We start from the raw sequence: 16460 nt of genomic DNA, 5'->3' as shown, positions 1-16460 counted from the left end.
TAGGCCCAGCTATAACCATGAAGTACTCTTTGGGTATCATTAAAAAATAATTCTAAATACTGAAGGACTTTTCTCCTTTCATGCAATCCTGATCCTCAACTATTTCCCTTAAATCTTGTGAATGGACCCATTTCTTTTCCCCAGAAATAGTACACAAAGGCATGACCATAATGTAAGTGGTCAGAATACAGTGGACGGTTTGCTAAAGCTCCATATCAATAGGTCTATTAACAGGCTGAGGAAGAAGGGCATGGGGGGAGGGAATTCTGCCGGGTGGGGGGAGGCTGGCCTCTGGCCAACAAACTGCCGGTTTTTAGGTTTGCAAAGCAATTCCCCCCACGGCCACCACCTCCGCCACCACAGGTTTCTCTGGGACTCAATCGTTCACAGAGGCCCTGTCCTTTAAAAGGACAAAATTCCTCAAATAGTTCCAGGTCATAAAAAGGTGTAAGAACCCAGGAGCCTAGATTTAGAGTGTCCTGGGGCCCACAGAAACCCTGCTCACAAAGAGCCCCCCATTTGCTGCTCCTTCTGGTGCAAATACTTCAATAGGCTTTTACCCCCATAAAACCATGGAGCTTTTCAAAAGTTTGAGCTTTCTTCTGTAAAACGCTGATCATGATCTCAAGAAACATAAAACAAGCAACTTCATCCCAACCAGCGGAAATAACAAACAGGGAGTCCTTATGCAGGTGAGGGAACCTGAGAGGCCCCATGTAGATCAACCATGAGGGGGGTGTGCTGTTATAAAAATGGCAGTCATTCCTAATCTCCCACATGACTGTGGTCTCTTGGGTACTACTCATCATGATCAGGTCATATTTGGATGGTTGTTAAAGATCTGGCAAGAGGCTGAAATTACCGACTACACTATTGTTTCCATGAATTCTTTCATCAACTCTGAGACAATCAGAGTTGGCCCTACATCTGCATTCAAGAGACTATGACTAGAGAGCTCGGGCCACACGTGCTGTCCTTGACATTATTCCTCTCTCTCTCTCCTCTCACAAACCCAGCCGAAAGGAATTAGTTCTATCAGACCCAATGTTAGTTCCAAATGAATACTCAACTCTGGGCTCAAGCAAGGGCATCCCTGTAGAAACCACAGACTGCTAACATCCCCAGACTTGCTCTGTGGCTCATCCCAGTGGAATAGGGAGCCTCTCACCGCTTAAACGATCCATGTCAGGGGAGAGCAGCGACAAGCCTGTGTAGAAGTGTGGGGACTGTCTTAAGGACAGCTTTGTTTCACGGCAGGACAGGGACGGTGCCAGCAGCAGAGGATAGAGCCACAGGAAGTAGCAGTATTTCCTCTCAACACTTATAAAAGTCCTAGGACAGAGGCATGCACAGACAGACTGAAAAAGCCGGCAATATTTCCCCAATATTAAGGTATAAACCAAAGCAAACTTAAAGACTCATGAATTTTCTCTGGAACTGCAAAATGAGAACATGAATAAAACCAAATATTTCAAAAGGGTATTCTTCCTATCCGAAATGGCCTCATCCTAAGTCTATGGCAGAACAGACCCATTCTCTATAAATATTTAATCTTTTACACATTCTCAGTTTCAAGATATGATAAAAAAGATAACTTACGATTTTAGGAAGAGCTAGGGAAGAACCATAATCCATTAATTAGTGGAAACCATATATACCCTGTTTTTTCTCTCCCAAGTGAGATATTTTGTCTAGGGCGAGGTGAATGAAAGGTAACGTGCAAGCAGGAGGATGTCTATCAACCCCTTAGAGAGTTCATGCCAAAAGAATATAAACGCCACAAAACTGGTTTTTGCAACAAAGTGCTGTCACTGTAGGGTTTGCATTACTTACATGAGGGGGAAAAAAAAAAAAGCCCTTGATATTAACCAGCCACCCTACCCAGGAAAGAGGGTAAATTGTTCCCCCAGAGGCTGTTTCCCTCTTCCAGCCTCATCATAAGTGTGCTAGCACCTTCCCAGGTGAAACATGGAAAGAGGAAGAAAACAATAATGCCTTTGGAGTTTGGAGTTAAAGTAAATCCAAACAATATAGAAGAAACGAGATAAATCAAAGGGCTCATCACCTAAACTCATGACCACTGTATATTATACTACTGATAATTATAATTGTTATCGACTGTCCCTGCAGGATCTGGTGACAGTGAGAACCCATCAGATCACCTTCTGTTTGAGTAGCTAGCATCTAATACTTCAGAGAAAGAAATTACCATAACTGTACGATGTGGTATTTCAGGAGCTTTCTTTCATTCTGAAATGCTGACAATGGATTACTCAGATAATTCTGGCTTCAGTACTCTGACCTACACAAATCTTTCTCAGCCTTTGAGTTTTTCTAATAACACTGCACCCCTCTTGGGTGCTTCGGTCGTTTTCCAGTGCTTACCACACACCTCGTCCCTCGCACGACCCTCACGACCGTGAGGCAGCCAAGGCAGGCAGCAGTACCCCACTTCACGGATGAACCTGAGACTCAGGGAAGTGACTCAACAAAGGGTCACATGGCTATCAGGAACTGAAAGAGAGATTGGAACGATCCTTATCCAAACTCTTTCTCCCCACTAGAGATGGGAATGGCTTCTACCAATCTGTGTGTTGGGAACCACAACCTCTTCCGCCCCTGGCGACTGAGTTTGTGAACAAGGTGACTGGAAAAGAATGGCTCTACTTTTACTGCTTCGATATAAAAATCTCTTAAGGTGAAATCAGAATAGTTGATTTTCTTCCCAGTCTTGTGTCTAAACCTGAGCATGGCCCGAGACAGCCTTTCAGAAACTGGGGAGAAAAACGCACACCCTGCCCGGACGCCGACGTGTACGAGGGGAGGGAGCGGTGGGGGGAGCCGCCCCTCACAGGGCCACACGCAAGGCACTTCAGACAATGTCCTCGGCGGGGTGGTGGCAGGGGTGGCTGCCCAGGGTGGAGAACTGGTGCCAGTTCCGCAGGAAGCCCCGGTTGTACTGGCCCGTGTCCACGATGAGCCCGTAGAGGAGCCGGCGCCCCGTCTTCTGCCGCAGGGCCTGCTGGACTTCCCGCTCAGTGACGTTGTAACTGATGTTGATCAGCTGGATGAGGAAGATGTACGCCATGCCCGCCGTGATGATCACGGAGTACCACACGCAGGTGAAGGACAGAGCCGAGCTGGGAGGACAAAGGGCGGGTCAGCAGGCCAGTCGTTTCTGTCAGAAAGCCGGGCACCGCCCTCACGTCTGACACATGTGGGACCCGTCACCAAGGACTCTGGTGCCTTCCCCAGCTATCCCAATCAGAAGATGCTTTTCCACCCCAAACACCAAAGTGCTTAACCTGTGACCACTCACATGTCCTGGTTTATGCTCTCCTCCTTGCTGCCTCTTTTCCCAGTATGTCACACCGGAACAGCAAGGACGTTTTTGCCTTTCGTATCTCCCCAAGCAATGCAATGCCTGACGTAACACCACTCAAAATCTATCAGATATACGAACAATTCCTAAATCGCTCTTAACTGAGGGGAAAACGAAGGCACCGCGACACTGCCATCCACGTCCCCCAGGAAGCCGTGGGTGGGGACGCAGGGACAGTGCTAAAGCCATTCGTCTCCACTCTTCTCAGCACAGTGCTGGTGAGCGTAGGGGAGACAAGAAGCCCCAATACCACATCCTGCTAGGTAGGAACACCCGTCACACTTCAGGTCCAGCTTCTTCCAGCCAAACAGAATCACCCAGGACAAGCCAGGAGGAGAGGCTGCTGATATGAACGTCTGCCAAAAGATTATTTTCTAACATTTGCAAATGAAGAGCTGGAAATGAACCCATCTCAAATCTTTATTTGTTAAGCTGAGAGGGACTCAGAGAAAACGACCTCACCATAAAGATGAGGGACACCAGGGCTCAGCAGGCTGAAGTGAGGCACCTGGCCAGAGGGTGGGCCCCCATGGCAAACTGTGTTCCTCATTCCCCGTCAGTGGCCCACAGCAAGACCACAGAACTCGTGCTTAGTGACACACAGACACACTCTGCTGTAGGATATCTATCACGTGCGGTGTGACAGCAGAACTTCACAACCTACTAACACTCTCAATACAGAAAGAAAAGGAACTTAGCCCAAGGAGGAAGACACATCTGTTCTAATTATGTGCACAAATATCCAGACATATAATGGCAACATCATCTATCCATAGACTAAGAAATGCTTCCACAGGGGTGCGAGGTAGGCTGTTCTGAGAACAAACAGTGATAAGAAAGAAAAGGACCCTGGGGAGGCAGTGCTGTCCTTGCTCAGATGGGGGTCACCAGACACCACACAGCATCCGCATCAAAGGAAACGTGGAGGGGGGCACAAGGAACACAGGCAGGGGGCCCACAGCTATCTGGGGAGGGGCTGGCTGGGCTCACGGTGGCAAAGCCCCAGCTGCTGACAGGGCATGGAGACCTTCACAATGTATAAATGTGCCCCAACCTAACAGAGAAAATTCTGACCTAGATACCACAGTAATCATGAGTGGTGATTTTTTAAAAAGTAGGACAGGACAAACCAATAGAGGTTAAAAAGTAAAGAAATGTTATACAAATTGTGAGCGCTCCACAAAAGGGCCAGAAGCAATAAATCAAGACAAGACTAGAGAGCGCGAGAAAGCCTCAATCAAGCCAGGACTTGCCATGATCATTTATGACAAAACAGACGCCGCACATCCCCTGGGACTGCTGGTTCACGGCTGGCAGTTCACCATTGCTACCGTGGGCGTGCAAGGGGTCATCTGACTCCGGAAGTCCCGGAGTGAGCCCAGTCCTATCTGCAGGGTCAAGGATCCTTTTGACATCACCCTAGAAAAATGCACAATTTTGTTGTCCATTTCAAAGATACCCAGCATCCAATAACCTGTCCTATTTATTGGTTGAAGACTCCTAACCTAGCAGCAAAGCACGGCCCCTTGCATCAACAGCAACGCCCATTCCCTCGTCTCTGGGCCTCGGTGCTCCGGTAGTCACATCTCACCTGTAATCTGCATAGACTCCAGGACAATAGAAGAGAGCTGTGAAGACACTTCTATCTCTACAAATGGTGTCCAAGGTCAGTGTTATCCCGTACACCGAGGTGAGCAAGAAGATCGAAAGGGCAAGTATAAATGCTTGATGATTGGATTCTCCAACACAGCTGTTTATCCTCAAAACAGCAGAGGGGGAAGAAAAAGCAAACATTTTTTTAAAGTTCTTGATATAGACGGAAGAGAAATTTATCATGGTGATCATTGCATAATGAATAGAAATGCTGAGTGACCGCTCGCTGTGCACCCGCCATAATATAACATTGTAGATCCACTAGGGTTCAATGAAAAAGGAAAAAAGTTTCCATCTAACGCACATAATAAACAAGAGAGTTTCAAAAACAGAGATCATGCGAATTTCAGCAATTAAAAAGTAAGTTCTCTTTTCTTTCAACTTTAGGGAATGCAAAACTTGCCCACTGAGAGGTGTAGTCTTATGTTCTCTGCTCTTTCCAAAGTGAAATCGTATCATTAGGACGAAACTGAGTAAAAAGCAGAACCTGACTAACAAATCTTTCTAAATCGTAATGAGTTTATCACCCAACCATGAAGAGGGTTAACACTGTAACCACCATGAGAAGGAAAGGATGGTATCAGTAAGGAAAACTTAAAAAACCTTAAGTATTACACACTCAGGGAAAATACATATTAAATTCATATATTAATACAAAGATCCCAAGAAGTTAGAAATGTGGTGTGGGGTGGAGAACTTGGTAATATGCAGACTACTTGTCGGGGAGGGAGTTCTGTCTCGTGGCCGTGTGCTGGGCAGGGCACACACCAGGAGGCCCCAGGGGCAGAGGTCGTCTTTCACGCAGAGCTGTGGGGCCCTCTGCAAACCAGCTCTCGAGTGCACGTGCGCACGCACGCACACACACTCGCAGACACACATGAGCACATACACGTGCCCACACGTACGCACAAGAACACATGATGAAGACTCAGAAGTTAAAATCTGAAAGTGATAATACCTGCGTATTCCTAAAGAGAGCCCTAGACAAGAGATGCCCCTGGCTAGAGCCCCCACCTGAGGTCCTCTCCAAGGCCCTCCTGGCCTTGCTGCACCCTCTCCGTCCCCTCCGTCCCTTTCTATGGGGGAGGAGGGTACGCGGCATGACAGAACCGCAGCCATGGAAAGCAGACTTCACTCACCACGAGTGCCGTGACAGCTAAGAGCTAGAGAGTAGCAAACGTGCTACTTACAGCATTCACGTCTGAGTAAACTCTGCCCCTTTTAGATGCACACAGCGAAGCAGTAACACTATCTTTGAAAGTTGCACTTCACATCGCAGGGGCCTTGCATGTCCTCATTAGGCGCTGGCCAGCTGGCAGGCGCCACGAAAGCCCATTTCTCTGCAAAGAGCAAATAACAAAACAGGGAACTACCTGGCAGGACCATCCCTCAATAATGCGGGCTAGGAGTCCTCAGAACGATGAAAGACGTATGGGGAGGGGACAAAGTCCCCTACAAATATGGTACACTTTCCTGAGCTCCATGTTCAAGAGGCACAGCACAGGGAACTATGCCTATATTGATTCTGATCCATTCTTTTTTAAAAAAACATCACCTCACTGCAAATACTTCTCTTTCATAAAGGACAAAGTCACTGGGGGGTGGGAGGCGGCTCGGAAGGGAACAGCAAAACAGCAACAACAATAACCAAGCCCTCCAGCGAATGACTGAAGTCCCTACATTTGCGAAACCGGGAAAACGGATGACTAAGTGGGAACTTCATACCAGCCCACAAATATCTGCAAGGTGTGAAGCTGGGATCGACTGAAATTTTTGGACGGCACCCGGGAAGATCAAACAGGGCCCGGGGCTTATGAGGCCTTCCACTTTGCAAGCCTCCAGACTTTCCCACCTACCAGACACAGTGATGATCCATCCTCCGGACACAGATGCCGCATATCCGGCAGTGCCACGCACGGGCTGGCCGCACCAGCTGGCACTTGGCACACCAGTCCTCCTTCACCTTGGCGGGACTTTCAGCCGACACCCTGCAAGGGCCCTTAAGATCATCCTTGGGCGTGCGGTTGCTGAGGCTGCAGGCTGATTCCACACCGGGGAGCCCTCTGGTCTTCTCCTGCCCGTCTCTGCTCAGGCTTTCAGTTTGGCTGCTGCCTAGAGATCTGTCACTGCTTGCTGGATTTCTGAGGTAGCCTGGATTCTTCTTGGCTCTGTACAAGGCTAAGAGTATCAGGAATAACCCACAGGTAAGAAGAGCCAGCTGAGGGGGCCCCACACGCCCTTTGGGGACGACTTCCTGCAGGAACACGTAGTACATGTAACCCAGAGAGAAGAGTCCGAGGCTCAGGAAAAATAGGGTCTGCTCTTTCCTTCTGTGAGTGAGGTAATAGTACCACAGAGCCAGCACAGGAAGGGAGGTCAAAACCACCACCCCCAGGAGGAAATGCCAGGAAGCCACACGCAGGAAGACGGGCAGCAGGATGAGTGGGGGCAGGATGCTAATGTTGACTTTTTGGGCTCCCTTGAGCCCAGGAATTCGGAGGCGATCAGAAATAGTATCCATGATTCTTTCACAGGTCTCCGGCGGCACGGATTTACCCGTGATCCATCTACGCAGAAAAGCACAGAGAGAAAAGAATGTTTACAAATGGAACCGTTAACACTATTTCTCCACGAAGCAAAAACATAGGAATAAACACACATTCTGTGCACGTACTGCTTAGATTGGGGAGAGTATAGAGACTTAAGATCCTCAAAAAAAAAAATTCATAATCTAGTTGTGAAGACAACATGGGAATTTGGGAAGGATCAGAGAAGAGACAAAGCAGCAAAATCACCCAGTGAACTATTGTGGCCAAACACCGTAAGGCGTGCTCAGAGGGGAACGCACGCTGCTGAGTGGAATCATGAGGGGGGCCGGTCTCTGTGAGAAAGGTGGGCTCTGTGCCTCACCTCGATGGCGGGCTAGCATGTGGGGGGTGGGGGAGGCAGGGCGGTGTTCCAGTGGAGCCGGACGTGTGCAGCACACACCCGTCCTGCGCCCCGGGAGTCACCAGTCTAGCAGGGCCGGGGGCGGGGGGAGGGTACTGTGTGAGGAAGATTGGAGAGCAAACTCAGAGCGAAATGACTGAGCTTCGTGGACCCACGGTATTTGTTGACATGTTTGCACACTTAGGCTAGCAAGACAAAGGATGGTACTTGATGTAGACAAACAATTTAGAAAAGTAACGCAGTAACTTGGCCATGAGGGAAGGTAAGTACATGGGAGTCACACAGAGCAACAGGACAGAAGGAAGACTGGGAGCCTATCTCCTGAGACGGGTACGGTTGGAGCAGGCGAGAGAGCTCAGGGACAGCCTGGGTCTCAAGGGCTAGAAGAGAGAAAGAGGTTAATGGAAGAGCTGTGGTCTCGAGTGATGGAGGTTATGGAAACAGCATCATTTTTCCATTCATTAAAGCAGAGTGCTCCATTTTCTCTGTATAGATTTTAGACTAAGTCCATTTAAAAATACCTGTAAAAAGACTGAAGACACTGTTAAGGAAGAATTACAAAAGGTCTACAGGGTCTTCAGGGTTCTGGCAGGGCGTACAGTGGTCCCAAGACACTTTTCACGTCTAGATGAATACACCAAGCTTTAAGTCAGCAACGTGCCGCTACGGTCACTTTTTTAACCGGAAGTAATTATTGATGGGAAAAGCCAAGTTTCCAACATTCTTATTCTCCTCCCACATTGTGCTTCCCATATGGCGACAAATTTTAGGCATATAATTATTTAGAAGATGGTTTAAAACCCTGTTATTACTGTTTGGTACAGAAATTTTTTCCCCTGATGTTGAAAAATCATCTTTTTGGATATTAATTTCCAACCCTTTGGAGAACGGTGAAAATAAAAGCCAAATACAATGAATATCGGTCAAGACAGTGTCACTGCCCATGCTGAAAACAGCCAGCCCAGCGCAGGCATGTGCCTGCTGCTGGATTTCCTCCCCAGGGACAAGGGGTGAGACCAATGCCAACAGCAGGAACATGAGCTTTCGGCCTTCAAGACCCTTGGTGGCCAGATACAGTCCAGCCTCAAGTAGTCAATCTCGAGACATTGAGAACACAGAGAATGTGTTCTCTCTAGCACCAATGTGTTCACTTTAAATGTACAGATTCTGGGTGCTTGGGTGGCTCAGTTGGTTGAGCAATGCCTTCAGTTTGGGACATGATCTCGGGGTCCTGGGATCGAGTCCCACATCGGGATCCCTGATCGGCTGGGAGCCTGTTTCTCCTCTTCCTTTCTCCCTGCTTGTGCTCTCTGTCAGGTGAATAAATACAATCTTTTTTAAAAAATTTTTTTAAATAAATAAATTAAATGTACAGATTCTACTGCTCTGCGCTTTATTTTTTTATACACTTAACTTGCCACTATCCCTTTATTTGCTTGTTCTCTCCATCATCTTCTCCCTTTAAGTGAAAAGTAATAATGTCCTACTAAACTGAGCAGAATAGACAGCTGTGCAGTTGTGCACTACTGAGTAACCCACCTTCATGAAATCCTCACACCTGACACACAAGACCACTCTCAATTTTAGATCCTTTGAAAAAGCAAGAGCAAAATCTAGTGTTCTGGATGGCTACACTTCAAGCAAGCATGGTAGTTCTCAAAAGAGCCAGTGGGGTCAGCTTCATGAACCTCTCTGCCCTTACCTATCACACCCTTCATCGAGATCCTGGCAATCACACAAACAAGCAGCCACGTGGTTCTTCTCCCCATTTCGATCGATGTACTCGCAGCAGCACAGGGGCTCCAATTCAGGTTCTTCCGCTTTGTTTTTCTTCACTGGCTTCATACTACCCTTCTGTGTCATGATTTCCACCTGTCACCACGAGGTGTAGGAAGCCCTCAGTAAGGAAAGGTGTAAACAACACGACTCACATCTTGTAAACACATCCACGTCTCTGATTATCCGCCAACGCCTGAGAAATCAAACAGAAGAAAGCGGGGGAGGGGGAGTCTCTTTTTCATCAGGTTTTTCTTGCTGGGCTCCGCCAGACAGGAAGCTCTGGGGGCTCCCAGCTGCCTTCACCGCCCCTTCCCACCAGGGCTGGCGTCGTCTGGGTACCAGCGGTTTCCATGGTGACAGCTGACCACACGGCCGGGACAGCCGGGGCGCTGGCGGCTGCGCTCACCTGCCGGTGCAGGATGCGGAGGGCCGAGCAGTCCCCGCCCAAAGCCCGGGTGCAGGTGGAAACTCGCCCTCTGGGCTGCGGGCGGAGAAAAGCTTCTGCCGCCGGGGACGGCACGCGCACCCGGCTCCGGGGAGGCCACCAGAAGCCCGTGCAGCGCCCGGGGTCGCCGTCCAGCCCGGCTGCTCCTGCTCCGCGCAGGGCGCACCTCTCCCGCCCCCGCCGACAGTGAGGACGTGGGCGGGCCGCGAGCGCCGCCCCACCCAAAGAATGACCTTGGAATGAAGTTACCTGTGTTCCGGGGCCGAGGTGCGATTGCCGAGGAAGAGGCCCAGGTGGAGGGAAGAAAGGTCGATTCCTCCCGAGGCGCGGACGCGTCTTCCCAGCTCTGCTCCCTGGGCTCTCGGTGTGACGGCTGGAGTCCCAGAGACCCCGGCTCCGCTCCGCCGCGCCTCCGCCGTCGCCCACCTGTGAGCACAGGCGGCCGCGGCCCGGGCAGCGCGCCCGCCTCCCCGCCGCCCTCCTGCCCGCCGGCTCGGCTTGGCAAGTCCGCGCGCGCTTCCGGGTGCCCCGCCCCCGGCGCCGGGGATCCCCGCCCGCCCGCACGTGCGGCGCCCGGAGCCAGCCGGCCAGGCCCCTCCCCCGGCCCGAGGCCCTGGCGCCCGGAGGTAGCGAGGACCTGAGGACCGACACCTGGGGGTGGGGTGCAGGCGTAGGAGCCCAGGGCTGGCCCGGCACCTCCGCCCCGAACGGCCCCTGTGCTGCCCCGCGGGTGCCTGCGGGCGGTACGTGGGCGGGGCAACCCCCAGAGCCCTCGGCCCAGGGAGGTGCCGATGAAAAGACGGGAAACCCGGGAACCCGGAGGATTCCCCAAGCCCTGGAGACCCGTGGGTCGTCCAGTCTTCATTCCGACGCGGGCAACAGGCTTAGGTGGAGATCACCACCGCAAATTGTTACCGAGGCACCGCCCCCAAATTCTCCAGCCTTCCCTTAAAGGCCCATCGCTGTCCCTGATCTGTTCATTTATAAAGCTGGTTCTTTTTCATGATTTCTGGCGAGCAGATTCCACGTTCGACCGGCAGGCCTAGTACTTTTGTCCCAACAGTCTGCATATTTGAACTCAAACAGTCTGCATATTTGAAATGAAATGACTCCTCTTTGGGTTTTATTTTTGCACAAAATTTTTTAAAAGTGTAGGCCCATATACACGTTTTCACTATAGCAAGTTTCTAGTTATTTGTGCTTTTTGGTTTTTTTTTGTTTTTTTTTTTACAGAAAAAGAAAAACTACAACTAAAGACATTTTCTGTTTTATTGATATTCAATTTACACAACGGGCTCAAATGCAATTAATTAAGTTCTACATACATACATGTTTAGTCTTAATCTATAAAGCAACTTTGGTAATTTTCTCTGAGGTATATTTATGAAGTACAAGTTTTAAAGAAAGTCACAAAAATATTCAGCTTGCCACTGATCATTTTTGTGAATTTAACAAAGAACAAAGTCTTCAAGTTTATAATCCAGTGACTCACTCACAGCCACACTTCATAAATCAAAAAATCCCCAGGTAAGTACACTGGTACCCCCAAGATAATTTTGTTGGAAATCACCCAGAGAAATCCATTTTCCCTGTAATTAAGTCAATATTTTCATTCTCTACAGGCATCTCAAAAATGACTTTAGCTATCTCCTGTGGCTCTGGGGAAAGAAAGAAACATTTAATTAAGGCAAGCATTGTCCAAACAGTGAGAATATATACAAATCATTCAGCACTGTCTTTCTCTTGTCCCAAAGACATCGCTTGTATTGAGACATCTATGCCTAAAAACTTTTCATGAAAGAGCCAAAACGTCTGTCTGACTTTGAACTTCAGTCAGGGCCCTAGTATTGGGACATAATGCCCCAAAAGTTTTTAGTGAAGAGCTAGAAGTTCGTTTCTGGTTATAACTTACCAGCTGAAACAAGCCGCACACAAGAATGAATAAATGAAGACATGTGTGGCTACTGAAAAGTAACCCACAAATTATTTTCAACCGGGTGGTTCACTTCCACCATGAAAGACTACTAAGCTGAAGCCAAGCTTAGTTCAAGTATTCATCTGATCTGTCACCAAATGCCCAGATTTTAATGTAATCCTCTGTTTTATAAAATCAGAGCATGGTTCTTCATTTTGAGTGTTGCTATCCTATATGTTTCCTCTTCCATATTCACTCTTCCACCGTCTGATACATGAAGGGGCAAGATAATCTCACCTCTGATACCTACCTGAAGAAGAAACAACTATTTCTTTAGAAAAATACAACATAGCTCAAGAATATTTCAGATAATAATTACCAACCTGCAGACTCAAAAGGTTTGACTATTGAATTTACATGCTAAATAAGTGAAGACATTGTAATATTTACAGTACACAAACTGAGAAATGTTATAATATATGCCTGAAGACTGGTCCTTCAAAAGTAGTAATGATAAAAAGGTTTATTCTTCTATTGTCTTCTTTAGCCCCTTGAATGTATCTCAACTGGGAAAGCAGCCTACTGGACACCTACTGATTCTATACTAATAAAGCATCAAACTTTAAACCTCACTGTAAAAATCAGTTCAGAGTGTCTCATTTTCTTTTTGTATCAGAAATTCAAATCCACAAAATATTTCATGCTTCACTGGAGAAATTCACTGCTTGGAATTATGTATAAGAAGTGAAGAACGGATTGTTAAGACCATCAGAAACTACTTATCAAATTAGTGTTATGAAAAAGAATGTTCATGTTAGAAGTACCAATAATAAGCAAATATGGAAATGTTCCGATGACAATTAAAATGCTTCATCCTCTGGTTTTCTTTAAGATGTTTCCTTTTAGTTCCAAGTATCTCTACAATTTCAGGCCTTGAGATCACTAGCTTTCGACAGTCATGCCAGTCTTGTTCTTATTTAGTAGATCAAAAGTTCTCTGAAGCATAATGAGTGAGCTCTTTAACTGCAAACAAAATTTTCAAAATCAGTTTAACATGTTTTCTTATTTTTATGCCAAATGTTTATATTTATATTCAATATAATTTGGTTTATACTGATGCCCAAATAAAAGACTGAATTTATAAAACACATCAGCATGACTGCTAAGCTCTTCCTGTCCGCTGTGGTCCTGCACCTCTCCCTCCGCTGTCCTGCTGTGCATGCTGCCCCCCAGCAGATGGGTTTTCTAAATAGTTTTTCAGGTCGCACTGGTCTCTCCACTATCCCCCAAACAAATCTGGCTCTCCCTGCAGGCCTCTGTTGCTATTATGCTCAACCTTGTCTTCATCCATTTAGAACTTCCCCATCCCCACCCTCTCTGTGTTGCCTTCCGTAATCATCCTGCCTTTAAACTCCCAAAGCATTACCACTTACTTGACACTTAACTTTGTACTTTTTAATAGTTTTTAACAATACACATGGACATCTGATTTCTCTAATAAAATTACAGGCAACTTGAGAGCAATAATTCTGTTTTATGCTTCTTTATATTCATTCATTTGTTCATTCAGCAAATGTTAATTGCTGACCTATTACATGCTGGGTATATACTAAGCAGAGCTCTGGGTATACAATGGTAGACCAGAAAGGCACTAACCCTGCCTTCATGGAGCTTACAGACCAGTGAGGAATACAGAACTAAAACGAATCATCACATATATAAATATATAATTCCACAAGGCATTAAGTTTTTGACTGGAGGAAGGCAGTGTCATTTTCTGAAATACGTCAGGTAGAGGAGAGTCAGTCCGGCTCAGGATGAAAACTGAATTCTGTTTTGGACATAATCAGTTAGTGGTGGCCCATTAGCATCCAGGTGAAGATGCCAGTCATCAGGTGACTGTGTGAGCCTGGGGCTCAGGGAAGAGGTCCGGGTAAGAGAGATGGATTGGGGAATCAATGGCATGTGTAGCACAAGCAAGGGGAGTGGATGAGACCACCTAATGGGAAGTAGAGGAGAAGGGAAGAGAATCTAACACAAAAGGCCTGGCAGTACTAGGCCAGGGGGAAGAGATGGTTTTAACCAGCAAAAAGCAGTTTTGCTTTATGCTAAGTACAAGAGACAGTCACAAAGACCATAATAATTCCATGTATGTGAAATGCCCAGAATGAGCAAACCTATAGATATAAAAAGTAGATTAGTGATTGTAGGAGTTGAGAGACTGCTAATGGGTACAGGATTTCATTTGGGAGTGATAAAAATGCTCTGGAATTTAGGCAGTAGTGATGGCTGTACAACTTTGTGAATATGCTAGAAATTCTTTAAAAGGTGAATTTTATAATATGTCATTTATATCACACGAAAGCTGGGTTTTTCTCTTTTTCTTAATTAAAAAAAATTTTTTTTTAATTTTATTTATTTGACAGAGAGAGAGAGAAAGAGAGCACAACAGGGGGAGCAGCAGGCAGAGGGAGAGGGAGAAGCAGGCTCACAGAGCAGGGAGCCCAATGCGGGGCTTGATCTCAGGGCCGTGGAATCATGACCTGAGCTGAAGGCAGACACTCAAGGACTGAGCCACCCAGGTGCCCCAGGGTTTTCCATGGTTTTAAAGAAGGAAAGATTAGATACGCTTCAAGAAAGGAGTGGTCGGGCACCTGGGTGGCTCAGTGGGTTAAAGCTGCTGCCTTCGGCTCGGGTCATGATCCCGGGGTTCTGGGATCGGGCCGCATCGGGCTCTCTGCTCAGCAGGGAGCCTGCTTCCTCCTCTCTCTCTGCCTGCCTCTCTGCCTACTTGTGATCTCTGTCTGTCAAATAAATAAATAAAATATTTTTAAAAAAAAAGAAAGAAAGAAAGGAGTGGTCAACTTTTGTCAAATGTTCACAGAGTAAGATGTAAACTAAAAAAATGTACATTAACTTTAAAAGCCAGAGGTCACTGGGGACCTTAGCTTGAGCAATTTCATTGGACGACATGGGGGAAGAAGACAAGGTAGGAGTAGGCTGAAGAGCAAATGAGTGGCTTAAATATAGGTATCTAATTTTGCTCCCTCCTGAAACCGCACTAAAAGCACAATAAAAGGATTTTTTTAGGCATAAATCCATGAGGACAGGGAAAACAGAAACAGCAAAAGCAACAACACAACATCGGAAACTAGAAAGCAGATGGATGACTTAGCAGACCAGAAAAAGTGGAATCCTAAACTAACTGTAGAGAAAGCTTGAGAACCAACCAAATTTACCCAGAAGCCTCAAAAGCCTCAGGAATTGACAGAAATCTCTGGAAGTTGGAATAAAGAGAAAAGGACTAAAAATGACGATTATACAAAAAAAGTGTTGAGATAATCCCCATATGCCTTGCCCTCCTGCATCCCTCTTACTTTCACTCTGCTCCTAAAATGCTGGCAGCCAGCCCTTAATCCTTCAGATGGAGACTGGAAGGCTATTCTCTATGGAAACTGACCAATCTAAGAGGAAAGACCTAAAGACAGTGATACCAGGATTTCTCAACCAACAGCCCTGCCAGATCTACAGAGAAGTTCAGGGTATATCAAACCAATCCACGTTAAGAGCTTAAGAGCTTCTGATACACATAAGTAGACAGCCAAAGACTACAGACATCTAGTGAAATCCTCTTACTCTAAGGATAGAAATCAAAACAGGGGGAAAGGATCTTGATGGAAAGCAAGTAGGCAAGAAGAAGGGGAAAAATTATTAACCATCCCATCCATTTTTTTCAAAGAAATGGAACAAATAATCCTAAAATTTATATGGAACCAGAAAAGACCGCGAATAGCCAAAGGAATATTGAAAAAGAAAGCCAAAGTTGGTAGCATCACAATTCCGGGCTTCAAGCTCTATTATAAAGCTGTCATCATCAAGACAGCATGGTACTGGCACAAAAACAGACACACAGATCAATGGAACAGAATAGAGAGCCCAGAAATAGACCCTCAACTCTATGGTCAACTAATCTTCGACAAAGCAGGAAAGAATGTCCAATGGAAAAAAGACAACCTCTTCAATAAATGGTGTTGGGAAAATTGGATAGCCACATGCAGAAAAATGAAATTGGATCACTTCCTTACACCACACACGAAAATAGACTCAAAATGGATGAAGGACCTCAATACAAGAAAGGAATCCATCAAAATCCTTGAGGAGAACACAGGCAGCAACCTCTTCAACCTCAGCCGTAGCAACATCTTCCTAGGAACATCGCCAAAGGCAAAGGAAGCAAGGGCAAAAATGAACTATTGGGATTTTATCAAGATCAAAAGCTTTTGCACAGCAAAGGAAACAGTTAACAAAACCAAAAGACAACTGACAGAATGGGAGAA

The 16460-nt window shown here is 46.7% G+C and overlaps 2 protein-coding genes across 10 annotated transcripts in view; both read right to left on the bottom strand.

Annotated features, from left to right (window-relative positions):
* Positions 1-1342: 1342 nt before the first annotated feature.
* Positions 1343-10688, bottom strand: ZDHHC23 (zinc finger DHHC-type palmitoyltransferase 23). 6 transcript variants are annotated; one of them, XM_032852248.1, is made up of 5 exons: positions 10458-10688; positions 9687-9956; positions 6892-7602; positions 4974-5141; positions 1343-3140 (listed from the first exon to the last, which is right to left on the bottom strand). In XM_032852248.1, the coding sequence occupies exons 2-5, from the start codon at positions 9845-9847 to the stop codon at positions 2873-2875; spliced, it is 1308 nt and encodes a 435-aa protein (XP_032708139.1). In that variant the 5' UTR covers positions 9848-9956; positions 10458-10688; the 3' UTR covers positions 1343-2872. The 6 variants fall into 6 exon arrangements, with proteins under 6 accessions (XP_032708139.1, XP_032708141.1, XP_032708140.1 ...); XM_032852250.1 differs by having other exon boundaries at positions 4974-5132; XM_032852249.1 differs by lacking the exon at positions 10458-10688 and adding an exon at positions 10170-10268.
* Positions 10689-11479: 791 nt separating this feature from the next.
* GRAMD1C (GRAM domain containing 1C) overlaps positions 11480-16460 on the bottom strand; it is a 97612-nt gene continuing 92631 nt past the window's right edge. For all 4 annotated transcript variants that reach the window (XM_032852244.1, XM_032852245.1, XM_032852247.1 and 1 more), the window contains one exon: positions 11480-13146. In XM_032852244.1, the coding sequence (XP_032708135.1) occupies positions 13066-13146 (81 nt within the window). In that variant the 3' untranslated portion in view covers positions 11480-13065. The remainder of the gene's footprint in view (positions 13147-16460) is intronic.

Source organism: Lontra canadensis, unplaced genomic scaffold, assembly GCF_010015895.1.
Source record: "Lontra canadensis isolate GAN:19392208 unplaced genomic scaffold, GSC_riverotter_1.0 scaffold6, whole genome shotgun sequence".
NCBI lineage: Eukaryota > Metazoa > Chordata > Mammalia > Carnivora > Mustelidae > Lontra > Lontra canadensis.
The sequence above is the reverse complement of the archived record's forward strand: the minus strand, read 5'-3'. Positions and strand labels throughout refer to the sequence as shown.